At 38.9% G+C, this 27,019-nt stretch overlaps 1 protein-coding gene across 1 annotated transcript in view; it reads right to left on the bottom strand.

The window, feature by feature from the left end:
* Positions 1-26,685, bottom strand: part of LOC122431460 (glycerophosphodiester phosphodiesterase domain-containing protein 4-like) — a 108,250-nt gene extending 81,565 nt beyond the window's left edge. Inside the window, exons 1-9 of the mRNA XM_043452790.1 lie at positions 26,503-26,685; positions 21,837-21,940; positions 12,501-12,594; positions 9,647-9,706; positions 4,872-4,970; positions 4,707-4,800; positions 3,791-3,868; positions 2,862-3,007; positions 2,421-2,503 (exon numbers count right to left, since the gene is read on the bottom strand). Coding sequence (XP_043308725.1) covers positions 2,421-2,503; positions 2,862-3,007; positions 3,791-3,868; positions 4,707-4,800; positions 4,872-4,970; positions 9,647-9,706; positions 12,501-12,594; positions 21,837-21,940; positions 26,503-26,685 — 941 coding nt within the window. The remainder of the gene's footprint in view (positions 1-2,420; positions 2,504-2,861; positions 3,008-3,790; positions 3,869-4,706; positions 4,801-4,871; positions 4,971-9,646; positions 9,707-12,500; positions 12,595-21,836; positions 21,941-26,502) is intronic.
* Between the last annotated feature and the right edge of the window lie 334 nt (positions 26,686-27,019).

Genomic DNA, 27,019 nt, shown 5'->3' with positions numbered 1-27,019 from the left:
CCCTTCTCCAGGGCCTCTTCCCAACTCAGGGATTGAACCCAAATCTCTTAAGTCTCCTGCATTGGCAGGTGGGTTCTTTACCACTAGCACCACCTGGGAAGCCCAACTACACTCCAATTTAAAAAAATTTTTTTAATAGTTAACATGGTAATTTTTATGCTAAATATATTTTACCAGAAAAAAATCACTTTCTCTAGAAAACGTCTCTCAGTAATTCTCCCTCTACCCTTAAGTAGGCAGAGACCAGAGAGGAGTACCACTTCTGACATAAAGGCAGAAGTCATTACAGGGGTCTGCTCATTCCCTTCAGGGCCACAGTCTCATGCTGTGAGACAGAGGAGAGTGCTTTTCTGTTGTGTTCCCCTGAGTAGGACTGGTATGGTAAAAACATTTATAGCCTGCTGGGTGACCCTAATGCCAATTCTCTGGCTAGAAAAAGCAGATTTTTGTAGGGCTTTTTTTTTCCCTCTGCAGCTGTAGATGTCTCTGTACAGGTTTCTTCAGAGGTCACGTCAGGATATATGAGGAAAAAAACAAAAATTACCAACAGGGAAACTTGCTTTAATACTAGGAAGTTCCTTCAGTCTTATGAACCCAGCCAGTTCACCTTCATTACTTCACGTTTCAGAGCCTTCTGTCAGAAGTTTTGTGAATTTTTTCGAATTTTTTATTTTTTTTTTCATGTGTTCGTAAATCTTGGAAAGAATAGGGTAGGATGTGTAGAAGTTCTAATAGCTGCTACTTGTGCATTTCCACAGTCCTGATTTCCTCTTTTATTACTTAACAGCTTTTTACTACTTGGTAATTCTTGATATTACATTTTCCTGTTCTAGGTACTGCTGTGGTATTCCTGTTCTGACTAGACTATGAGTACTATGCAATTTTTATTAATGATGAAGTGTAAACTATGACCATCAACATGATGGAGGTATGTAGAAGTAGACATTGGAAATGAAGACATCAACACACAGAGAAACTAAAGGGTTGGGAGGATCATCTACACTGAAGTTGAAGTCACAAGACAAGAGAGAAAGTCAATGTGCCAGGAGCTCATTGTCTCAGCACCACGACCACCTTAGGTCATGACCATGAGGCACTTGCACAATGAACCTAGAAGCTCTGAAAGAACATCCAGTTTCAATCTGATTCAGATAGCTTGCATGGAACAGATGGGTAACATCACTGTTAGGTAATGGCAAGAACCCTAGTCTGGGGTCAGGAAATCTAGTTCTAGTTCTGGCTTTATCATGTACATTCCAGTCTTACGTCCTCAGCAATACATTTCTCTTCTTTGAATTCAGGTTCAAACCACAGTGCTTCACTGTGAAATAGGATGTTCATTTCTTTTCTGTTTGCCTCACAGAAGGCTGGGAAGGGAGTAGTACATGCCACATTCTCTAATATAACCATCCGATGGTTTGTCTCTACTTTTGGCTGCCCAAGTATATACATTCTACAGAAAAGCATCTGATATGTCCTCATCCCTGCTATGATCCAAGTCTTCCTGTGTTGTCCCTTGGACATTGCTAGAGTCTACTGTCCAAATCTATGACAATTCTCCCTCACAGATTCTCAGACAAGTCCTCTAAAACAATAAGCTAATCTGTTCTCTAAAACCTACCATGGCTGCCCAGTACACATTTAGGGATCTCTGTGATCAAATCTCAGTAAGCCTTGCCCCCCGGTGTCCCTGAAGTGGATTACTCTTGGCATCCATACAGTCTAGCTCACGGATCTACAAACTTGCTATTTCTCCTTTGGATGCCTTTAACTAAGCCGTTGCCTCTGCCCAGAATATCCTCGTTCTCCATCTCTGCTTGGGAAGATACTATTTTTCCTTCAAGGTTCAACCCAAACACTGTTCTGAGCAAACAGATCATTTTTCTCAAAAGAGGAGGTGGCCTCTTCCTCCTCCACTGAGGTTCTACTGCATCTGCCTTACTCTTCTCTGGAAGGCACTCACCACGAATGGTCCTATGCTGGGTTTATTTGTAAACATGCCATGTCTCCTTCACTGGCTGCAAACAGCTCTTAGGCACGACTCTGTCTCACTCCTCTGCCTCTCACTAGCGCTCAGAAGAAGGATATAGTAGGAACACAGGCGATGCCGAGGAGATGTTAGCTAAACAGACTGCTAAGGTAGGGCACAGAGGTAAGCTGCAAGGATGTTTGCAGGGAGGACAAATTTGAGCTATGTGTGGAGACTATATAGAGTGTGTGATTTATGAGCCTGTGATTGAGAATGCAGGGGTGCAGATATGTGGTCTGTAAAGGAGAAGTGATTCATGTACGTGTGTTATGTTCAGATGTACCAGGTGAATAAGGGAGAAACTCCCAGGGCTTGCCCTCTCTACAGCTTGGGCCAGGCTGGAGTCATCCACTGGTCTTTTCTCCTCCCACCCTGGTCCCTTCTTTCCTACCTTATTTGTACATCACTCTCCAGTCCATGGGCCCCATATTCAACAGCTTTCTCAAAGGACATCATGGTATTCTCAGGCCCCAGCTGTGGAAGAAAAGGACATCAGGCCTTTAATTTCAGTCTTTTCTGCCAACATCCCTTTTAGGTTAGGGAGGGGACCCAGTAAGAAAGGACTTTAGGAAGAGAGTTTGACTCCCTTGGCTCTTTGTTCAAATCTGATTTGGAGACTCTGCTCATCTGAAGCAATGTCACTGAGACACAATAAAGAGAAATGGACAGAGAATTAGGTGACCTGGGTTCAAGTCCAATCTCTACATTTAACTCCTTATTCTTGTCATCTCAAGTCAACTCCTTTTCTTTTCCAGGCAGTTCCAAGGATCTGATGTGCCCTCCACACCCACGCACACCTGTACTCACCAACATCCATCATGCTCAGACCTACCATGCCCGCACCTCTATGTCCGAAGAAGTATGGCTTGGGTCCTAATTTATCCTTCTCTTGAACGCAGGGAGAATAAATCCCCAATGGCACCACATAGAGACACAAAAGTATAAGAACAAAGGGCAACCCAATAGCCACTTGTAAAGCTGAAAAAGTTGGAAGGAGAAAGTGACAAAAAGTAAAAGAGGAATGGAGAACCATCCTAAGCAAGTAACTATCCGCAAAAGAACAGTAAGTAAATACTTAGTACTTGGGTTCACTGCATCTGTAGACTCACTGATTTACTGTCTATTTCTGTCACATCCCCATATTCTTTCAGTGATTTGAAAGTGAAGAACTATCCAAATAAAAGTTTATTATTAAGTCAAAATTATTATAAATGCAAATTTACAAGGGAATGAATTGTACAGGAGGCAGGAAGGAGAGGGAATGTTAAGGAATAACTTCTAAGGAGGAGGAGGAGTTTGGTTGGTTCTGACAAAGCCCTCAAGCCCTTAAAGGTCAGCCTAAAATGCCCCGTATTGAAGACAGTGAGTGATAGTGGAAGAGACACTAGTTGAAAGACATCCACATTCAAAGCCAGAATTTACTATTTTCTAATTTTGTAACTCAGACATGTTGTTTAACCTCTTTGGGTCTTCATTTTCTTCATTCTGAATAGTGGCGCTATTTTGCTACTAACATCTATCTCATATAATTGATATGACAGTGTTGACTTGTCACAGATCCTCAGTAAATAATAGATACTTCACTCTTCCCACCCCTCTTTGAGACACACACACATACTGTCTGACCATAATACCTGTTATCACTGGCCATTCCCCAACACTTACTGTTTTAGAGTATTTTTACTCTGAGGATTTTACCCATTTGAACATTTAAAAATTACCACCTATTTCACTTTCAAATTTAGATCTGCCAGCTCTAACCTCTCAATTTTGTGCGCATGTTACACCTCTTGTTTCTTTCTCTTTCAATATTTGTAATCTGGTATCTTCTCATTCTAGCTAAAATTCAGGAAATGAAAAAGAAAAGAATTCATTATTGTCCCCTTTAAGTTCTTGCTCCCAAAAAACATTTCCTAAAATTCACTGGCCACGTACACATACCCACATGTATAAACACTCAATGGCAACACTATCAGTTGAGTTTTTCTCCTTCCTGCCTTCTTGCACAACTCGGGAAACAAGTACTCCCTATCTAACCATCAGTAAAAAAGAGACACAGACAGAAAGCCCTCCTAGTTTCTCAGTAAGGAGACTGAGAGATAACTCCATTCTCAAAATAGTTTCACATACAGCTCTGATTCTTTGTTTCCATGATATTAGGGCAAAGAATGCAGAGGGAACAGTGGCTGAAGGAGACGTTTCTGCTTCTGTGGAAGTCCTCAGAAGTGACAGGAACTCATCAGGGCCTGCTTTGAAGGACTAAGATGTATCCAGGGGATATCTTCACCTGGTTCTTAAGTTGAAAATAGTAGTATTGGAATACAACCTAAAAGAACTGACTTGTACCATCACTGTTCAAAAATATTAAAATTTCCTCTACCCTCCCTAAAACTACTCCAATTTATTCCCAAGCAGTTAATTTGTAATAACAGAGAGAAAATTCTCATTTTTCCAGATGGAGAATCCCTCTTTAGAAGAGGGTATGTTTGATCAGAGAAATGCTATGACAGTCCATGTAGGGTTGTGAGTTTGACCAGAAGGAGCATGCCTAAGTAAGCTAAATGAATTTCAAAAAGCTACAATGCTGGTTATCTACCAAGCTTGTTTGGTTGAGTGAAGTACACTAGCTAAAGCCAGAGCTGGAAGAATCAGGAAAGGTTCCCCCCACAGGATATACCTTCTCCTTCCAAATGAATCAAGTAGAAGGCCACAGGCCACGAAAGCAAAACCATCACAGATAGGCTGCCCAGGTGTATGTAGGGAGCAAAGACCTGGGAGAAAATTCAAAAGTCAGCCTGAACACATCTGGACAGACAGGGCTACAATTAAGGATGGTGCTTACCTGCAGTGACAGCCCGATGGTGAACCACCTGTCTTTCCAGTAAGTTAATAAAATCCAGAGAAAAAATGAGCAAAACAGAATCACTATCACAATCAGGATCTGGGGGGGAAAAAAAAAGAATACCTTGACTTCTAAGCACTAAACTTGGATCAGAACTGTCCTTGGGAACCATATGTACTCACAATTTCAGGGACTTCATTATCTCATCTTTTTACTCTAACCATTCTTTAATAGTACATGGATCTAATAATTTACCTTCCTTGCTGCTTTGTGCAGCATGGATGAAAAAAAAAGAAAAAAGCCTACACAGCTATGTGGTCTGATTCCTTTACTGATTTATTTTCTCCACATCTGCTTAGCCCTCAACATTGCTTGGCAGGTCTCATTCAGTTTCAAAAATAGCCATTACAAATATTCACTGCTTTTTTTTTTTTAATATGACTCAATACAATTTCAGGTAAACAGTATTTTGTTCAATATATGTTTTCGCCAAATAGACTATAAGCTTCATGAGATCAGGGATGATACTTCTTTATGATTATATATTTGCTCTCTTTAGAATGTCTGACACACAGTAAATTTTCTATAAATATTTGGTGAACAGATGAAAAACCCTGCTGGCCAGAAAACTATATTTAGCCATAGGTAAACAATGAGGCCAAGAAGATATAATTTAAACTTCTTCCCTTCAAACAGACAGTTTTCTACACCTGTGTAGCTCCTAGACAGTGCTTGGTCTCCTTCTTTCCATGATTCTGTATCTTAAATAACTCACAAAATAACTCTAGGTCTTGCTGCCTTCAATGGTTAATTTTTCAAACATTTAAGGAAGAAATATTTCAACTTCAACAAACTCCTCCAGAGAATAGAGGGAATTTTATCTAACTTGTTTTTTGAAGCCAACGAAAGCATTGATACTCAAACTCAATAGGGATGTTACAGGAAACAAAAACTACAGTCCAAACTCTTCTATATATAGATCCATATAGATGTGAAAATCTTAAATAACTTATCAGCAAACCAAATGCGTCACAATACAAACTTTAAGAGACAAATCAGACTCACATGAATCTCATGTGATTCTGTGATCTTACTCAACACGAAGCTTTACTAATGATTTAAGGCATTAAGCAACTTAGCACGCATGCACACACACACGCAAGGTACAGATAAAAGTTTTCCTTGGAGAAATCTGTGAAATGTAGGTACTCGTATAAAAGTTTTTCCTCTCTTATATTAGGATACATTCTGGTCTGGGACTTAAAATGTGAGGTGTGTTTTGAACAAAGTATGTGGAAACTTTTCTCCACAGAAGGAATCTTTGAGTTACGGTGGATCCTTTTCTCACATATTCTGTTAACTATACAACTCCAGCCAGCAATGCCTCCCACTTACAAATCTATAAATTCTAGGTTTATTTATTGCAAGCAACCTAGATACAACAGGTTAGAATCCTGTTGTATAGAAATTTTCATAGATAAGGACTCTCCATTGTATTTCGGCTAATAAATCTCTTTAGTACATTTATTAGGAGATGGGGTTATTAGCTATTTTATAAAGAGTTTTGACTGAGATCATTCATTGCTCTCTGAACATGCCTAGGCAGAAGGCCTACTATTAGGCCTGATACTAATCCTTTCCCCCCAGATTTATTCTTCTTTTTATTTATTTATTTTAATTGGAGGTAATTACTTTACAATAGTGTTGTGGTTTTTGCCATACATCGACATAAATCAGCCATGGGTATGCATGTGCCCCACTATCCTGAAACCCCCTCCCACCACCCTCCTCACCCCATCCAATACTGGAAATAGAACTGCCACACGACCCAGCAATCCCACTGCTAGGCGTGCACACCAAGTAAACCAGATCTGAGAGAGACACGTGCACCCCAATGTTCACTGTAGCTCTGTTTACAACAGCCAGGACATGGAAGCAACCTAGATGTCCATCGCAGATGAATGGATAAGGAAGTTGTACATATACACAATGGAATATTACTATAAAAATAACGTATTTGAGTCAGTTCTAATGAGGTGGATGAAACTGGAGCCTATTATACAGAGTAAAGTAAGCCAGAAAGAGAAACACCAATGCAGTGTATTAAAGCATGTATATGGAATTTAGAAAGATGGTAATGATGACCCTATATGCAAGACAGCAAAAGAAACACAGATGTAAAGAACAGACTTTTGGACTATGTAGGAGAAGCAAGGGTGAGACAATATGGGACAACCCAGGTATACTCTTTTCACACCAAAATTCCAAGCCCTAAAGAAACTCCCCTGCCAGGAAGCTTTAAAGGTCACAGGTTTAAAGGCCTAACCAAGTTAGTTATCTAACAAGGGTATTTCAACTTTTCTCATATCCAGTTTCACCACTTTTCATTGGCTATGAATTCATAACAGCAATTAGATCGCACAATACCTCAAGAGATGAAGGCATTTTAACAAAACCCTGTAGAATTTGTGTCAGAATGAATTCAAAGGATGCTAGCCAAGGAGGGGGGAAAATGTAATATTAAGGATGCCAGACAAGGAGAAAATAAAGCAATATTAAATCAGCCTGGATTTATTGATATGTGTGTACTTATCAAAGATTCTGAATTCAATATACCAGCATCTAGGTATTATAACTCCAGTATTTTTGCCTAAAGAATCCCATGGACGGAGGAGCCTGGTGGGCCACTGTCCATAGGGTAGCACAGACTCGGACATGACTGAAGCAACTTGGCATGCAGGCATTAGAGAAGGAAATGGCAACCCACTCCAGTGTTCTTGCTGGAGAATCCCAGGGACAGAGGAGCCTGGTGGGCTGCCGTCTATGGGGTCGCACAGAGTCGGACACAACTGAAGTGACTTAGCAGCAGCAGCAGCAGGTATTATGCATCTCAAAGGGGTTGTAATTGCTTGGTTATCTGAAACCTTGGCTCAATAGTAGCCCATGCCTTATAAAATTAGGATGCCAGCAATTTCTTGGTGTAATGTGGAAGAAAAAAATCCAATGATTTATTTAGAAAAGGTTACTGGAATGATATTAATGTCACCTATGATAAGCTAACCTGCTCCATACTGGGCTCTATGGGAGGTCTCAGAAGACACTGAGAAACACATTGGTGAAGAGAGTGTCAGCATCCTTGAAAGGCACTGCAGTGGCCATGCTTTATGCCTGGATAAAGGTGAGAGGTGCTGCCACAGAAACTGGCTTCCTGAGTTCAAAGGTAATGATGAGATTCTGCTGTGGCAGAGGCCAAGTAGCGGCACTCACTGCCAGGGGCAAGGTGAGCATGGTTTCTGTAACAGAGACAAGCCTGGAACAGTAATCAGAATGGTTTAACCCATAGGGACTCTCAGTAGTGACAAACTGCTCATGGTGTCCCAACTCCAAAACCTGTGGGAATCTCAGTAAGGCCTATATGCTCAGTCTTCAATTTCTTGTTTCCCTGTATGATCCTACGACTTTAACCTCCATTCATTCTAACTCTTAAATTTATATTTTCAGTTCATACTTCCCTTTTGAGTAAAAGGAAATTTAAGGAGACTACTCAGAGTTTGACATGTTCCTTGACTGGAGAAAACACAAAGAATGTTATCAAAACCATGCCTGAAAAAGTCTATAAATAGCAAGAGGCTGTGCTGGAGATTCTCAAGCCAATGGCAGAACTAGACAAGGGGGGCAATGTTGGAAATGAGCTGCATGTCTTCAGGTGCTAGGTCAGTGATCCCTGCTTCTTCATACCAGATATGGATCCGCTGTTACTGCTAGTATAATTTTATTTTTTAATTTAGTTATTTTTTTTTAAGTTTTATCAGAATATAGTTCTTCACAATGCTATTAGTTTCTTCTCTATAGCAAATTAATCAGCTGTATGTAGACATATGTCCCCTCCATTTTGGATTTCTTTCCCATTTAGGTGACAACAGAGCACTAATTAGAGTTCCCTGTGCTATACAGTAGGTTCTCATCAGTTATCTATCTTACACACAGCTATTAATAGTGTACATATGTCAATCCCAAGATCCCAACTCATCCCACCCCCTTCCCTTCCAGTGTAATTTTAAATGGTTCCAGACTAAGGCACAGTCAAAGGACCTCAACAAAGAAACTTCAGGGAGTACAGGAAGACATGTGTTGAGTGTACCGAGAGAGCTGCACTCAAGGTTCTCAGTGGTAAGGTGTTTGAAAATACACAAGGAAAAACCCACAGGATTAAGAGCCAAAAACTGCATCTACTTGGCCCTGATGAAACCAACCCCTCCTTGTGGGACTGTGTTCTTTTACCCTATCTCTCCTTCCCCTGATCCACACACTGGAATAAAGGTAAAAGACAATCATACTCTTTCCATCACTGCAGGTTTCCAGGCCTGGGTCATGTGAAACAGAGGAAGGGAAAAGTCTCATAAAGTTGGAGTTCAGTCTACTACAATGAACTGAAATTCTTAATGACTGAAATAAGAAAGTTCTTGTGACTCTAAAGGACCGGGAAAATAATGGAGCTTGCCCAAGATTTTATGGGGATAGGAAGAACAGGGTCACAGAGTGAGTTTAAAATGGAGAAGTGGGAAAAAATAAAGTTTGGGTTCAGCTTGGTTGGTAAGCCAGTTCCATCTGTTGGAAATGGAATGATTTTAGTTGAAACGGTGTACCCATATTTCTCCTCTCTAAGGGAGGCAAAGAAAGGGGAAGTGTTAAATGCAGAGCTTTTCCCTTTCTGCATTTAACACTTAGTGCCAAAGATGCACACACAGTCTCCTATGAAGATTCAGATGTCTTACCTTATGATACCAGTGCAGGTATAGTTGATTTTTTTCCCAACACAACAAAAATCCAAGTACCTGAAAAAACAAAGAAAGAAGAGATTATTTTGAAATCACCAAGATGCTACCCAAAACACTGTTCTGAACTCAAAATTCCTTACACAGTCTGGCATCATCTTCACTTCTTGCTGCACCTGCTCTTTTCAGCATCTAAGAGATTGCCACACTGTCCCTCTGCCTAAATAGCTCTCCCTCACCAAGCTACTGACCCTTCAAACACAGTTCACATGTCAGCTCCTAGTTGTCACTTTCACCAGCAACCCAGAGAGAATTTATTATTATCTTCTCTGGGATTCTGTAACAATCAGTACACTGATGTCCTTCCTGAGTTCCTACAATTGTCTTTTCCCTGGGATGGAGCTTATCCTTGGCATTACATAGAGACACTAGTGAGGGAACAGAGGTAGGGGCCAGCCCTTCCAAGGGTCATTTAAAATCTCTTTTTTGGGACTTCCTTGGTCATCCAGTCTTGTTATGCAGGGGTTTGATCCCTGGTAGGGGAACTAAGATCCCACACACAGAGGAGCAACTTAGCCCACGCACCACAACTAGAGAGTTCGTGCACCTCCATGAAAGATCCTGAATGATGCAACTAAGACCCAAAGGCAGCCAAATAAATAAATAATTTTTAAAAAACTTTTTTGTTCCAACTGTTAAGCACTGTTGTTAGTCAATAAACCTAGACTAGATTTGAATCTAAATCTAAGTAATCACCAAGTCAGTGTGGAGATGTAGACTGAAAACTGGAGTCTTCAGATGCTTAGGATATTGAGAATTTGACTGTATAAAGCATTCACCTTTTTTTCAAAATAATTTTATGGATATGATTGTATTTGTACTTTGGTGGTGGTGGTTTAGTCACTAAGTCAGGCCTGATTCTTATGACCTCGTGGACTATAGCCCATCAGGCTTCTCTGTCTATTCCATGCAGGAACACTGGAGTGGGTTTGCTATTTCTTTCTCTAGCAGATGTTTCCAACCCAGGGATCAAATCTGGGTCGCCTGCATTGCAGGCAGATTCTTCACCAATTGAGCCACCAGGCCATTTATTTGTACTTGGCCAAGCCTTATAAAATGTCATTTTATTAACTATCTCATTTGAAAGAAATAATTCTCATTTAAAAGAAGAAACTGAGGCTCAGAAGAGTTATATGACTCAGTCATGGTTACAAAATAATTTAAAGATAAAGCCGAAATAGAATTCAGGTCTCCTCCGTTGTTGCCACTGTAGCCAAAAAGAGGAAGCCTAGAGTACAAGGTTGTTTAAAAAAAAAAAAAAAGCATGGCTTACTGGCCACTGGAAGTCCGTCTTAGAAGTTACCTAAACCATTTTATTTTGATCATGTATAAGTGCAGTACAATTCAGTGACCAGATTCTTGCCCCAAACTCATCATTCATCTGCATTTCCTCATAAAAGTTTCTAACTATTTCTGTCTACAGACACCCTGCATGCAATGACTTTCAGAATGATAATACTAACTAGAAATCTGATTTATACCATGTGCCTTAGCATACTTTTCAGGCTTTCTAAAATCTATCACAAGCCTATTGTTTTAGCCATATACCCCATTTTTCTTCAATATCCTCTGCATGCTAACAGTACGATTCTTCCCTCTTATCTAGCCAAACCCCATATATCTCTATCTCTGTCTTGCTGACTCTGTCATGAAATGCCCATGATCTGGACCTTCTTCCCCACTCCCAGAGACACATGTCTAAATCCAACATCCTTTCAAGATGCCCCTCCTGTGCCCCCTCTTCCTCGAAGCATCATTTAATCCTCTTGACTGAAGGTCTTCCTTCTCAGAACCCAGGCAGAACTTTTTTTAGGTCTCTCTAATGACAATTATAATGCTCTGTCTGTGTTGGTTACTTTTGTCTATGATGTACTAGATTCTAAACTCATTGAATTAAGAAGTATTATAACTTTCTGATACCTCTCTATTTGAGGTGCCCTGTATGAAAACAAAAACTGCACCTCTTTGTTCTCTGTAATCTCAGTACTTATCACTCATATAATGATTAATTCATTTTGCTGAGATAAATATTTATGCAAATGGCAACTGATTTGGGGGTTGGGTTCTTTAGTATCAGACAGCCAGTCAGTGGGGACAAGGAATCATGGAATCAGAGGAAGATACTTATGTCCTATTTTCAAGTGGGCACTGAAAAATTCCAGTAGCCTAAAAGTTAGTCTTCCACAAGCTTTCCACTTCTGCAGGCTCCTCCGCTGTCTGGTCTCAATTTTTTCATACTATGTGACATTACTATGTCCAGTGTGAATTTCTCACACTACATGACACTACTATGTCTGGAAATGGGCAGCGTCTCTATTGCATAAAGATATTTGCTAAAATGTACTTGGCACCTGACTAGGGGACTAGCTTTTGCACAGGACTAGTAAACAGGTTTAGAATACTAGATAATTTGTAAGCCACAGAAGGACTGCTTCTTGGGAGACAGGCTATGAAATCAGTAGATCAATGTGCAGAAGTACTACCATGTGAAGGTGTGAACATCAAAAACGACAATACCATGTGAGCCAGAAAATAAGCCATGAAACATAGGAAGAGAAAAAGAGTGCTCTGCCACCCTTACAAAGGGTCAAAGTGGAGAGACACACCCTCTACCAGCACAAGTCTCTTCCCCACATCTATCCTTCCTCCCTAAGATTCAAGTAGCTGATGCAAATCTGAACTCTGCCAGGAGTGATCTGAGGGCTCCCAGCACCAACTGGGAACCATACCACAGACAGAGCACCTCATGAGGCTACTCAGGAAGGGAGTGGGAGAAAAGGGAAACATTACTCACCAGTAGCAATGCTGTGTAGGCAGCCAGGATCCCAAGGAAACTCAGCAAGACAATGGACCAAAAGAACCAGACTCCTGTACCTAGGAAAACAACCCTGCAAAAATGTGTTTCAATTTCTAAAACATAGAAGTTGGTAGTATCTCTCTCAAGGATACAGTATGAGACTGGACTAGATGAGGCATAAAAAAACAGGAGGATAATAAGAGGAGCAATTTGGGAACAGATATGTGAAGATCTTTGGGAATATTTAGTTGAGAAGTTTTAACTTTATTTGTAGACTATCAGGTACTTCAATGGGGTTCTATATGAGTTGTATGTTTTAAAATTTATTTAGAATACATACTCAAAAATTACATACTCCTTAAAAAAAATAAAGAAATTCTGGAATGTCAAAAAAGGAAAAGTCATCCATAAGTTCACTGCTGTCATATAGTTACTACTTTCCATTTCAGCAGATTTCTTATCCATATATGTTTTCTTATATAACAGCAAGTCACTATATTAATATCTATATTTGGTGTAAGAGTTTGGACCCCTTAAAAACAGTTCTGGTCTTTTTTGTTCCTAAAGTAGTTTATGAGATAAAACTGCTAATACATTGATTTGTTAAGTTAAACAATATTATAATTAGTCTAGGTATTATATGTCACAAAATTTAGACTCTTCATTTCAAGATAACAGAAATTATTTCCCCTCCATGTGAGACCTAGAGAAATTATATTTTAATGATACAAAATATAGATTACTGAACATATAACTACATTCAATATAAGAAAAATTTCTCTTTGGTCAGGGGTGAGAAGGGACACCAAGAGAAAGAAATAGACAAGCAGCTATCCTAGGCAAGACTGATCCCAGATTGAGACACTCAGAAGAGTACTCTGTAAAACACGATCTCACAGCCAGGAATCAGAAAATGTGTAAGTGATGTTAACAAATGAATCTGTTTGTGTGCTTAGCTGCTCAGTTGTGTCCAACTCATTGCAACCCCATGGACTGCAGCCCACCAGGCCCCTGTGTCCATGGGGATTCTTAAGGCAAGAATACTAGAGTGGGTTGCCATGCCCTCCTCCAGGGGATCTCCCCAAACCAGGGATCAAACCCAGGTATCCCACATTGCAGATGGATTCTTTACCATCTGAACCACCAAGGAGGCCCATGAATACTGGAGTGGGTAGCTATCCCTTCTCCAGGGGATATTCCCAACCCAGGAATCAAACCGGGGACTCCTGCATTGCAGGCGGATTCTTCATCAGCTGAGATACCAGGAAACCCCATTAAATTAACCCAAGAAAGTCAACTAATACAATAACTTGCAGAAAAACATAATTAATAGAACAATTAGAAAAGAACCATAAAAAATATATTCAAGATCTCCACAGAGTTAAATGACTCATATCCACATAACAAGAATAGAATATTTAAATGCAAGCAGAGTAATGATCAAATAATGAAATAAAGGGAAAAAAACATGCAGGATAGACATAAAGTGTTAGTCATTCAGTCATGTCCAACTCTTTGCGACCCCATGGACTTCAACTTCTCTGTCCATGGAATTCTCTAAGCAAGAATACTAGAGTGGGTTGCCATTTCCTTCTCCAGGGGATCTTCCCAATCCAGGGATTTAACCCGCGTCTCCTGCATTGCAGGCAAATTCTTTACTGTCTGATCCACCAGGGAATCCCCATAAGCAGTTTAAATGTAGCCAAAGAATTAATTAAATGATTTATGCAAGTAGTGATACTGACTTTACTTTCCAGGTGAGAAAGAAAAGTTAATTTTAGCCTTTAATTGTGCCTCTATCTTTTCAAATCATTTCTCTAGTCACATCAGGTTTTTTCCCCTCCTTATCAACATAATGGTCTTCTTTTCTATATTCAGTCACACGTAAATATTCAAAATTAGTAGAGTTCCAAATTCTCCCACCAACCTCAGGAGAAGGTCCCACCACAGGCTGAGTACTTCTGGCAAAGGAAGAACTGTGATCTTTTTCTCTCTTTTTCTCTCCCCTTCTTCTACTTTAGGTGATGGTGGTGGGGTAACACAAGGGAGTGAGAAGAATGAGAATAGTTTGCTTGGGTGACTGTTTATACACATCAGAGGGAACTGACAAAGGAACTGGGATTATACAGTTACTCAAGACTATACAGTAGTATGAGTATGACATATATATGCAAAGGTATGACAAACCTAGACAGTGTGTTGAAAATCAGAGACATCACTTTGCCAACAAACGTCTATATAGTCAAGGCTATGTTCTTCCCAGTGGTCACATACATTTGTGAGAGCTAGACTATGAGGAAGGCAGAATGCCAAAGAATTGAGGCCTTCAAACTGTGGTGCTGAAGAAGACTCTTGAGAGTCCCTTGGACAGCAAGGTGATCAATCCAGTCAATCTTAAAGGAAATCAACCATGAATATTCATTGGAAAGACTGATGCTGAAGTTGAAGCTCCAGTATTTTGGTCATCTGATGTGAACAGCTGACTTACAAGAAAAGTCCCTGATACTGGGAAAGATTGAGGGCAGAAGAAGAAGACAGCATCAGAGGATGAGATAGCTGGATGGCATCATCAATGCAATGGACATGAACTTGGGAAAACTCCGGGAGATGGAGGACAGAGAGGCCTGACATGCTGCAGTCTATGGGGTCTCAAAGAGTTGGACACAATGGGATGGCTGAACAACAACAAGAATTTAATACATAAAGTAACTAGAGAAATAACAAGAAAATTTCAGTAATTTCCTTTTACTGAAATTAGTAAAAGGGAAGAAATCATAAAGATCGTAACAGAAATAAATGAAATAGAGACAAAACAATAGCAAAGATCAGTGAAGCTAAAAGCTGTTTCTTTGAAAAGATAAAAGTATAAACTTTTAGCCAGACTCATCAAGAAAAATGGGAGAGGACTCAAATCATTCATATTAGAAATGAAAAACAAGAAATTACAACAGACACCACAGAAATACACTGGATCATAAGAGACTATTATAAGCAACTATATGCAAAAAAAAAAAGGACAACCTAGAAGAAATGAACAAATTCTTAGAAAGTTACAACCTTCCAAGACTGAAACAGAAAGAGATAGAAAAATATGAAGACCAGTCATGTGTACTGAAATTGAAAGTGTTTCAATTAAAACACTTTCAATAATTAAAAGTCTTTCAATAATTAAATTCCAGGGCCAAATGGCTTCAGGGCAAATTCCATCAAACATTTAGACAGGAGTTAACATCTATCCTTATAAAACTATTCCAAAGAAATTTCAGAAGAAAAAATACTCCCAAACTTATTCTGTGAGGCTACCAACACTCTGGTACCAAAATCAGACAAAGATATCACAAAAAAGAAAATTATAGGTCAATAACAGTGATGAATATAGGTGCAAAAATCCTCAACAAAATTCTAGCAAACTGAAGATAATGAGTTGAATTAAAAGAATCATACACCATCATCAAGTGGCATTTATCCCAGATATGCAAGGATTCTTCAATATATACAAATACATCAGTATGATATACCATTATCAACAAGTTAAAGAGTAAAAAATCATAAGGTTATCTCAATAGATGCAGAAAAACCTTCTGACAAAAATTCAATAGCCATATATGATTAAAAAAAAAAAAAAAAACAACTCCAGAAAGTGGGCAAAGAGGGAACATACGTCAATATAATAAAGGCTACATATGACAAACCCATAGTTAACATCATACTCAACAGCCAAAAGCTGTTTCCTCTAATGTCACAAACAAGAAAACAATGTCCACTCTCACCAGTTTTATTCAATTTTGGAAGTCCTAGCCATGGCATTCAGAGGAGATAAAGAAATGCAATAAATTCAACCTGAAAAAGAATAAGTAAAACTGTCACTGTTTGCAGATGACATTATACTATATGTAGAAAATCCTAAAGATGCTACCAGAAAGCTACTAGAGCTCATCAATGAATTTGGTAAAGTTGCAGAATACAAAATTAATACACAGAATTCTATTACATTTCTACACATTAACAATGAAAATGTCAGAAAGAGAAATTTAAGAAACAAACTAATTCATCATAGCATCAAAAGTATAAAATACCTAGGAATAAACCTACCTAAGGAGGCAAAAAACCTGTACTCTAAAAACCATAAGACACTGATGAAAGAAATCAAAGATGGAAAGACAAAACATGTTCTTGGATTGGAAGAATCAATATTGTTAAAATGACTATACACCCAAGGCAACCTACAGATTCAGTACAATCCATATCAAAATACCAATGCCATATTTCACAGAACAAGAACAAAAAAAATTTAAACTTGTATGGAAACACAAAGACCCTGAATGGCCAAAGCAATCTTTGGAAAGAAAAAGAGCTGGAGGAATCAGTCTTCCTTATTTCATACTATACTAGAAAGCTACAGTAATCAAAACAGTATGGCACAAAGGTACAAATACAGATCAATGGAACAGGATAGAAAAACTAAAAGTAAACTCGCACACCTATGCTCAACTAATGCGTGACAAAGAGGCAAGAATATACAATGGAGAAAATACAGTCTCTTCAATAAAGGGTGCTGGGAAAACTAGACAGCTACTTTTAAAAGAATCTGATTAGAACATTCTTTAACACCATACACAAAATTAAATAAGTAAGAACACTCTTTCACATAAGTTGCAGCAAAATCTTTTTTGATATATCTCCTAGAGTAATGGGGGAAAAAAATTAAACAAGTGGAACCTACTTATCTTTTTTTACATTTATTTTTATTAGTCGGAGGCTAATTACTTCACAACATTGCAATGGGTTTTGTCATACATTGACATGAATCAGCCATGGAGTTACATGTATTCCCCATCCCAATCCCCCCCTCCCACCTCCCTCTCCACCCAATTCCTCTGGGTCTTCCCAGTGCAACAGGCCTGAGCACTTGTCTCATGCATCCCACCTGGGCTGGTGATCTGTTTCACTAGAGATAATATACATGCTGTTCTCTCGAAACATCCCACCCTTGCCTTCTCCCACAGAGTCCAAAAGTCTGTTCTGTACATCTGTGTCTCTTTTTCTGTTTTGCATATAGGGTTATCATTACCATCTTTCTAAATTCCATATATATATGTGTTAGTATGCTGTAATGTTCTTTATCTTTCTGGCTTACTTCACTCTGTATAATGGGCTCCAGTTTCATCCATCTCATTAGAACTGATTCAAATGAATTCTTTTTAACAGCTGAGTAATATTCCATGGTGTATATGTACCATAGCTTCCTTATCCATTCGTCTGCTGATGGGCATCTAGGTTGCTTCCATGTCCTGGCTATTATAAACAGTGCTGCGATGAACATTGGGGTGCACGTGTCTCTTTCAGATCTGGTTTCCTCGGTGTGTATGCCCAGGAGTGGGATTGCTGGGTCATATGGCAGGTCTATTTCCAGTTTTTTAAGAAATCTCCACACTGTTTTCCATAGCGGCTGTACTAGTTTGCATTCCCACCAACAGTGTAAGAGGGTTCCCTTTTCTCCACACCCTCTCCAGCATTTATTGCTTGTAGACTTTTGGATAGCAGCCATCCTGACTGGCGTGTAATGGTACCTCATTGTGGTTTTGATTTGCATTTCTCTAATAATGAGTGATGTTGAGCATCTTTTCATGTGTTTGTTAGCCATCTGTATGTCTTCTTTGGAGAAATGTCTGTTTAGTTCTTTGGCCCATTTTTTGATTGGGTCATTTATTTTTCTGGAATTGAGCTGCAGGAGTTGCTTGTATATTTTGAGATTAATCCTTTTGTCTGTTTCTTCATTTGCTATTATTTTTCTCCCAATCTGAGGGCTGTCTTTTCACCTTACTTATAGTTTCCTTTGTTGTGCAAAAGCTTTTAAGTTTCATTAGGTCCCATTTGTTTAGTTTTGCTTTTATTTCCAATATTCTGGGAGGTGGGTCATAGAGGATCTTGCTGTGATTTATGTCGGAGAGTGTTTTGCCTATGTTCTCCTCTAGGAGTTTTATAGTTTCTGGTCTTACATTTAGATCTTTAATCCATTTTGAGTTTATTTTTGTGTATGGTGTTAGAAAGTGTTCTAGTTTCATTCTTTTACAAGTGGTTGACCAGTTTTCCCAGCACCACTTGTTAAAGAGGTTGTCTTTTTTCCATTGTATATCCTTGCCTCCTTTGTCAAAGATAAGGTGTCCATAGGTTCGTGGATTTATCTCTGGGCTTTCTATTCTGTTCCATTGATCTATATTTCTGTCTTTGTGCCAGTACCATACTGTCTTGATGACTGTGGCTTTGTAGTAGAGTCTGAAAGTCAGGCAGGTTGATTCCTCCAGTTCCATTCTTCTTTCTCAAGATTACTTTGGCTATTTGAGGTTTTTTGTATTTCCATACAAATTGTGAAATTATTTGTTCTAGTTCTGTGAAAAATACCGTTGGTAGCTTGATAGGGATTGCATTGAATCTATAGATTGCTTTGGGTAGTATAGCCATTTTGACAATATTGTTTCTTCCAATCCATGAACACGGTATATTTCTCCATCTGTTTGTGTCCTCTTTGATTTCTTTCATCAGTGTTTTATAGTTTTCTATGTATAGGTCTTTTGTTTCTTTAGGTAGATATATTCCTAAGTATTTTATTCTTTTTGTTGCAATGGTGAATGGTATTGTTTCCTTAATTTCTCTTTCTGTTTTCTCATTGTTAGTGTATAGGAATGCAAGGGATTTCTGTGTGTTAATTTTATATCCTGCAACTTTACTATATTCGTTGATTAGCTCTGGTAATTTTCTGGTAGAATCTTTAGGGTTTTCTATGTAGAGGATCATGTCATCTGCAAATAGCGAGAGTTTCACTTCTTCTTTTCCTATCTGGATTCCTTTTACTTCTTTTTCTGCTCTGATTGCTGTGGCCAAATCTTGCAAAACTATGTTGAATAGTAGTGGTGAGAGTGGGCACCCTTGTCTTTAAACAAGTGGAACCTACTTAAACTCAAAATCTTTTGCATAGCAAAGGAAACCATTAACAAAATGAAAAGACAACACACAGAATGTGAGAAAATATTTGCAAATTATGTGACTGACATGGGATTAATCTACAAAATAAACAACTCATGGCATCTTAATAGGAAACAAGCAATGAAATCAAAAAGAGGGCAGAAGACCTAAACAGACATTTCTCCAAGGAAGAAATAGAGTTGGCCAACAAACACATGAAAAGATGCTCAACACTGCTATTTATTAGAAAAATGCAATTCAAAACTACAATGAGATATTACTTCATGGCCAGTAAGTATGGCCATCAGTTAAAACCCTCTGTAACACTATGTACAATAGCCAAGACATGAAAACAACCTTAGTGTCCACTGATGACTTAATTTTAAAAACGTGATATATACTTACACATACATACCACAAGGGAGCATTATTCAGTCATATAAAAAAATGAAAAATATCATTTATTACAACATGGATAGACCCTGACAGCACTATGCTAATTGAAATCAGTCAGATGGAAAAAGATAAACACCATATGACCTCACTTATACATGAAAGATAAAAACAAACCAACCAAACTAACTCATAGACACAGAGAACAGATTGGGGGTTGCCAGAGGACAGGGGTGGACAAATGAGTGAAGATGGATAAAAAGGTATTAACTTCCAACTTAAAATAAGCATGCCCTGGGGATAAAATGCATACAGCATGGTGACTATAGTCAAAAATGCAGTATTGTGTATTTGAAAGTTACTAGGAGAAAGTCTCTTAAAAATTCCCATCACACACAAAAACTGAAATTATGTGTGATGAAGAATGTTAACCAGACTTACTGCAGTGATCATTCCACAATACATGGAAATAGCAAATCATTATGCTATAATATATACTTAACAGAAATGTAACATTATATTTCAATTATATCTCAATATAAGGTTCTTTAAAACTGAGGGAAATTTTATAAAGAAATGAAACATTTCTTAGTTCCAATATTGTGGAGAAATTTAGAACTTATCTCTAAATAAAGAATGCATATAAATGAGAAAATTAGATTACACAAGATATATGCAAAATATATGCAAACAGAGAGAACTAAAAAGAAAATAAGTTACTAAAGAAACAAGTTTTGATACCTGGTAAATAATAAAAATAAAACAAATTTAATTAATAAAATTAATAAAAACAATTCAAAATTAGAATAGTCAATGCTGTCAATGGAGGGTTAAAACAGAAAGTCAAATACTTCTATTGTGAATGGAAACTGTACTATCTTTTGAGAAATGCTTTGGTAACAGACACAATGAATTTTACTAGTGTTTATTCTTCTTGACTGAATAACACCAATTGTGGGAATTTCCTGTAAGACTGTAAGTCAGAACACAAAGATTTCTCTTCACTCTTATTTTATAAAAACAGAAAATTAGTCATAAAGCCTAACAATAAAAAGCAGTTAAGTAAGTACACTACACTAACTTCATATCAGGAAACACTTTAAAACCATTTAAAGTGATTATCATTAAGAGTTTTAATAATTTGTCAAAATGTGTACAACTATTTTAAATGAGAGAAAAAATTCAAATTATATATATGGTATGAACATAATATAAAAATAAGCATAGGGAAAAAGACTGGGAAGTATACCAAGTGATTGCTACTCAAGAATAAGACGGTATTATCTACTTTTCTACATTTCTTAATATTTAAAATAACAAACCATACTTTACTTCTATGAAGGAAAAAATAAACTCTATTACATTTTTTAAAAGCCTCACACTCAAAGATACCCCCTTTGCCCTCAAAGACCAACTAATGGGTATGATATATCAGTCAGGCCAGAAAAATGGGAAGAACTAGGAGCAGCCCAGAGTAGGAACTGGGCTACAAATGTGCTGAGATGGGACACTGTTTCTGTCTCCAGAGTCTTAGGGAACCCAGTGAGGACAGAAGGAAGAAGTAGAGGCTGGAGGTGAGGCACAGACATCAGGGTTCATGGACAAAGATCATGAAGACTAACTGGTGTAGGCATCAGTAGGTGTAGGCATCAGTAAATGCAGGCAAAAGAGGCTGAGGAACAAGGGAGTCATCTGAATAGAAGGGCGGGGGGCACTGGAAGCACAGAGAAAGCTTCCCGCTGAGCCAGATTTGGTCTAAGAGTGAGAGTGAGGAGGGAAGGGAGGTACAGTAGCTGAAGGTGATGAGCATGCTTACACTTCCCCAGAGTCAGGCCTCCCATCCACCAGATGCAAAAAATCCAACTTTGTCCACCCTCCCTCTTATGTCACCAGATTCTTTCGGTCTGAGGTAAGATCCATGTGACTATTAGACCAAAGAGCCCTTACACAAATGAAAATACAAAAAGTGAAACTCACCAGTCAAAGCCATTGTATTCATTTGAAGTTTCTATCCATGTGAAAAGTAAAAGTGTAGACAAGCAAAATGACACAACCAGCCAAGGATAAAATAATCGCTCTCTCTGGAAAGAGAAAGGAGGAGGTCTCATTTAGCTCCATTTATCAATGGTACCTCAGCAACATCTGTTTATACTCCCCAAAGGTCTATATAGTTACAGTGCAGCATTACCCTTCTCAGGCTGGAGAGACCACTGTATTCTTTTACCCCTGTGGAATTTTGTAGAAGCCTATTTATAACATTATCATCATAAGGGATTTGGTTTAGGTCCTACCTTAATGACTTAGTGGTTTTCCCTACTTTCTTCAATTTAAGTCTGAATTTTGCCATAAGGAGTTCATGATCTGAACTACAGTCAGTTCCTGGTCTTGTTTTTGCTGACTGTATAGAGTTTCTCCATTTTTGGCTGCAAAGAATATAATCAATGTGATTTCAGTATTGACCATCTGGTGATGTCCATGTGTAGAGTCATCTCTTCTGTTGTTGGAAGAGGGTGTTTGCTATGACATGTGTGTTCTCTTGGCAAAACTGTTAGCCTTTGCCCTGCTTCATTTTGAACTTCAAGGCCAAACCTGTCAGTTACTCCAGGTATCTCCTGACTTCCTACTTTTGCATTCCAGTTCCCTATGATGAAAAGGACATCTTTTTTTGCTGTTAGTTCTAGGCCTTGTAGGTCTTCATAGAACTGTTCAGCTTCTTCAGCATTAGTGGTTGGGGCATGGGCTTAGATTAGTGAGATACTGAATGGTTTGCCTTGGAAACAAACAGAGGTCATTCTGTCATTTTTGAGCCTGTACCCAAGTACTGGATTTTGGAATCTTTTGTTGACTATGAGGGGGTGACTCCATTTCTTCTAAGGGATTCTTGCCTACAGTAGTAGATATAACGGTCATCTGAATTAAATTCGCCCATTCCAGTCCATTTTAATTCACTGATTCCTAAAATGTCGATGTTCACTCTTGCCATCTCCTGTTTGAGCACTTCCAATTTACCTTAATTAATGGACCAAACACTCCAGGTTCCTATGCAATATTGTTCTTTACAGCATCGGACTTTATTTTCACCACCAGACACATTGGCAACGGGGTGTTATTTCCACTTTGGCTCAGTCTCTTAATTCCTTCTGGAGCTTTCTCCACTCTTCTCCTGTAGCATATTGGGCACCTACCAACCTAGGAGTTCATCTTTCAGTATCATATATTTTTGCCTTTTAATACTGTTCATGGGGTTCTCAAGGCAAGAATGCTGAAGTGGTTTACCATTCCCTTCTCCAGTGGACGTTTTGTCAGAACTCCCCACCATGGCCCATCTGTCTTGCATGGCCCTACACAGCATGGCTCGTAGTTTTATTGAGTTAGAAATGTTGTGATCCATGTGATCTGCTTGGTTAGTTTTCTGGGATTGTGGTTTTCATTCTGTCTACCCTCTGATGGGTGAGGAAAAGAGGCTTGTGGTAGCTTCCTGATGGGAGGGACTGGCTGTAGTTCTTCAGAGTGCCTGAAGAACTATGGATGGAGGTACAGGAGGCAGTTATCAAAAACATCCCCAGGAAGAAGTGCAAAAAGACAAAATGGTTATCTGAGGAGAACTTACAAATAGCTGAGAAAAGAAGAGAAGTGAAAGGCAAAGGAGAAAAGGAAAGATATACCCATCTGAATGCAGAGTTCCGAAGAATAGCAAGGAGAGATAAGAAAGTCTTCCTAAGTGATCAGTGCAAAGAAATAGAAGAAAAAATAGAATGGTAAAGACTAGAGTCTCGTTAAGAAAATTAAAGATACAAAGGGAATATTTCATGTAAAGATGGGCACAACGAAGGACAGAAATGGGATGGACCTAAAAGAAGCAGAAGATATAGAGAAGAGGTGGCAAGAATACACAGAAGAACTACACTAAAAAGACCTTCATGACCCAGATAAACACAATGCTGTGATCACTCACCTAGAGCCAGACATCCTGGAATACGAAGTCAAGTGGGCCTTAGGAAACATCACTACAAACAAAGCTAGTGGAGGTGATGGAATTCCAGCTAAGCTATTTCAAATCCTAAAACCAGATGCTGTTAAAGTGCTGTACCCAATATGCCAGCAAATCTGGAAAACTCAGCAGTGGCCACAGGACTGGAAAAGATCAGTTTTCATTCCAATCCCAAAGAAAGGCAATGCCAAAGAATGTTCAAACTACTGCACAATTGCACTCATTCCACACTCTAGTAAAGTAACGCTCAAAATTCTCCAAACTAGGCTTCAACAATATGCGAACTGAGAACTTCCAGATGTTCAAGCTGGATTTAGAAAAGGCAGAGGAACCAGAGGTCAAAATGTCAAAATCTGTGGGATCATCAAAAAAGCAAGAGAGTTCCAGAAAAACATCTGCTTCTGCTTCATTGCCTATGCTAAAGCCTTTGAGTGTGTGGATCACAAGAAACTGTGGAAAATTCTTAAAGTGTTAGGAATACCAGACCACTTCACCCACCTCGAGAGACCTGAATGCAGGTCAGGAAAACAGTTAAAACAGTTAAAACCAAACATGGAACAATGGACTGGTTCCAAATTGGGAATGCAGTACATCAAGCCTCTATATTGTCACCCTGCTTATTTAACTTAAATGCAGAGTACATCTTGCAAAATGCCAGGCTGGATGAAGCACAAGCTGGAACCAAGATTGACGGGAGAAATGTCAAAAACTTCAGATATGCAGATGACACCACCCTTATGACAGAAAGCAAAGAGGAACTAAAGAGCCTCTTGATGAAGGTGAAAGAGGAGAGTGAAAAAGCTGGCTTAATACTCAATACTGAAAAAAATAATATCATATCACCTGGTCCCATCCCTTCATGGCAAATAGATGGGTAACAATGGAAACAGTGAGAGATTTTATCTTTTTGGGCTCCAAAATCACTGCAGATGGTGACTGCAGCCATGAAATTAAAAGATACTTGCTCCTTGGAAGAAAAGCTATGACCAACCTAGACAGCCTATTAAAAAGCAGAGACATTACTTTGCCAACAAAGGTCCATCTGTCAAAACTATGGTTTTTCCAGTAGTCATGTATGAATGTGAGAGTTGGACTATGAAGAAAGCTAAGAGCTGAAGAATTGACTGTTTTGAACTGTGGTTTTGGAGAAGACTCTTGAGAGTCCCTCGGACTGCAAGGAGATCCAACCAGTCCATCCTAAAGGAAATCAGTCCTGAATATTCATTGGAAGGACTGATGCTAAAGGTGAAACTCCAATACTTTGGCCACCTGATGCGAAGGACTGACTCATTTGAAAAGACCCCGATGCTGGGAAAGTTTGAAGGCGGGAGGAGAAGGGGATGACAGAGGATGAGATAGTTGGATGGCATCACCGACTCCATGGACGTGAGTTTCAGTAAACTCCAGGAGCTGGTGATGGACAGGGAGGCCAGTTGTGCTGCAGTCTATGGGGTCGCAAAGAGTCGGACACGACTGAGTGACTGAACTGAACTGATACTCTCTGCACAAAACTTGTGTGTCCTTCTAAAAACATGTATCAGATAAAGTCAATCCCCTGTTCACAACTCTTCCAGAGCTTTCTACTATATGAGAATATCATCCAAACTACCTGCCATGGCCCAAAGATTCTACATGGTCAAGCCTTGCCCATTCTTGACCTCCACTCATTCTACCAGCTGATGCCATTTCTGAACTCCAGCCACACTGGTTTTCTTTCTGTTTCTAGAACATGACCAAGTCTGTTCCTACCTCAAGAGTTTCACACTTCTTGGTTCCTCTGCCTGAAATATTGTTGCCCCTATACATATACATGGCTGGCCCCCACGTCTTCTTAACATACTGCTCACATGACATTGTCTCAAAGCAGTCTTCTGTAACCACGTTCCCATCACCTAATACATTTTCCTATGTATTATCTTCAGAGCTCTTCTCTCTCGCCAAAACCATCTTTCTTCATTACCATTTACTACCTAACTCATCCCACTAGATTGTGACGTGCAGGAGGGTTAGAAGCCTTAATGATCTTATTCACTGTGGCACACATTCAATAAACCTGATGCATAAATCCATTTTCTTATTTTGATTTTTAGTGTTGCCATTCATTTAAAAATGTTCAAAACCTCCACACTGTCATCAGGATAAATTTCTAATATTTCAGTTTGACATAAAGACACTTCATAATTTGGTTAAAACATTTTTTCCATCGGATCACTTACTGTTTATTGCCATGTATGCATAAATTCAACAATGGAAATTCATTTTTCACTAAACACACTACTGTGCTTCTCAACATCTTAAAATCTCTAGGAACTCTTTACTGCTTACATGGCAGAAATCAAAGTCTTAAAACCACACAACATCTGTCCTGCCTCCGTCTCTAGCGTCACTTCACATCACTTCTCCCTTCTTATCCTCTGTTCTATCTAAAATACACCTTATACTAAGCCCTTTGACTCCTCCTCTGATACCATTTCTTCTGCCTTTCTCTATTCTTTAGCTATCCAATTCTGATCACCTTTTACCTTCTAAATAAAGTTATTTTTGACCCATTACACATGATGCATGTGGGCATACACACACACACACAATTATAGCACTTCTCTCAAGGCAAAAGAAAGTGTGATCCATCTCCCCCCGCCCATCTCCCTGTACCAAAGAGCAGCAGCAGAGTGGTCGTCTAGCTTTCTTCTGCTGGGCTTCCCACTTGCAGCTGTAGCAGCCATTAAGGAAAGTCATATAGCATTCATAGTTGAATTTGCGTTTAATCCATGAATTAATTTTTTTCCATCTTCCTGTCTCCTCATTCTCAGTCTCAGTCCTGTCAATGTTATCCATGGTTCACCCTTTTGCTGGAATGGTAAATAAAATAGTCAGAATCCAGGAGCTCCTTCAAACATTTCCTACCCCACAAGTCTACAGAATAGTCTATCAACAATAGATACATCTTTCAAAAGTTCTATCTAGGAAGATGCACTGGATTTGGTGTCGAGGAATAGAGCTTCACCCTCTCTTTCCCATGAACTAGTTTAGTGTTTATTGCACACATTACACTATTCAATGTTTAAATTTCTTACCTCTGAAATGGTACCATATTCTCTGCACTAGCCAACTAATAGATGTTAAAAAAATCAAATTAGATAATAGATACGAATGTGCTTTTAAAACTGTA

This window comes from Cervus canadensis, chromosome 29 (assembly GCF_019320065.1).
Source record: "Cervus canadensis isolate Bull #8, Minnesota chromosome 29, ASM1932006v1, whole genome shotgun sequence".
Taxonomy (NCBI): domain Eukaryota; kingdom Metazoa; phylum Chordata; class Mammalia; order Artiodactyla; family Cervidae; genus Cervus; species Cervus canadensis.
Note: the sequence above shows the minus strand (reverse complement) of the source record. Positions and strands in the feature narration are given on the sequence as shown.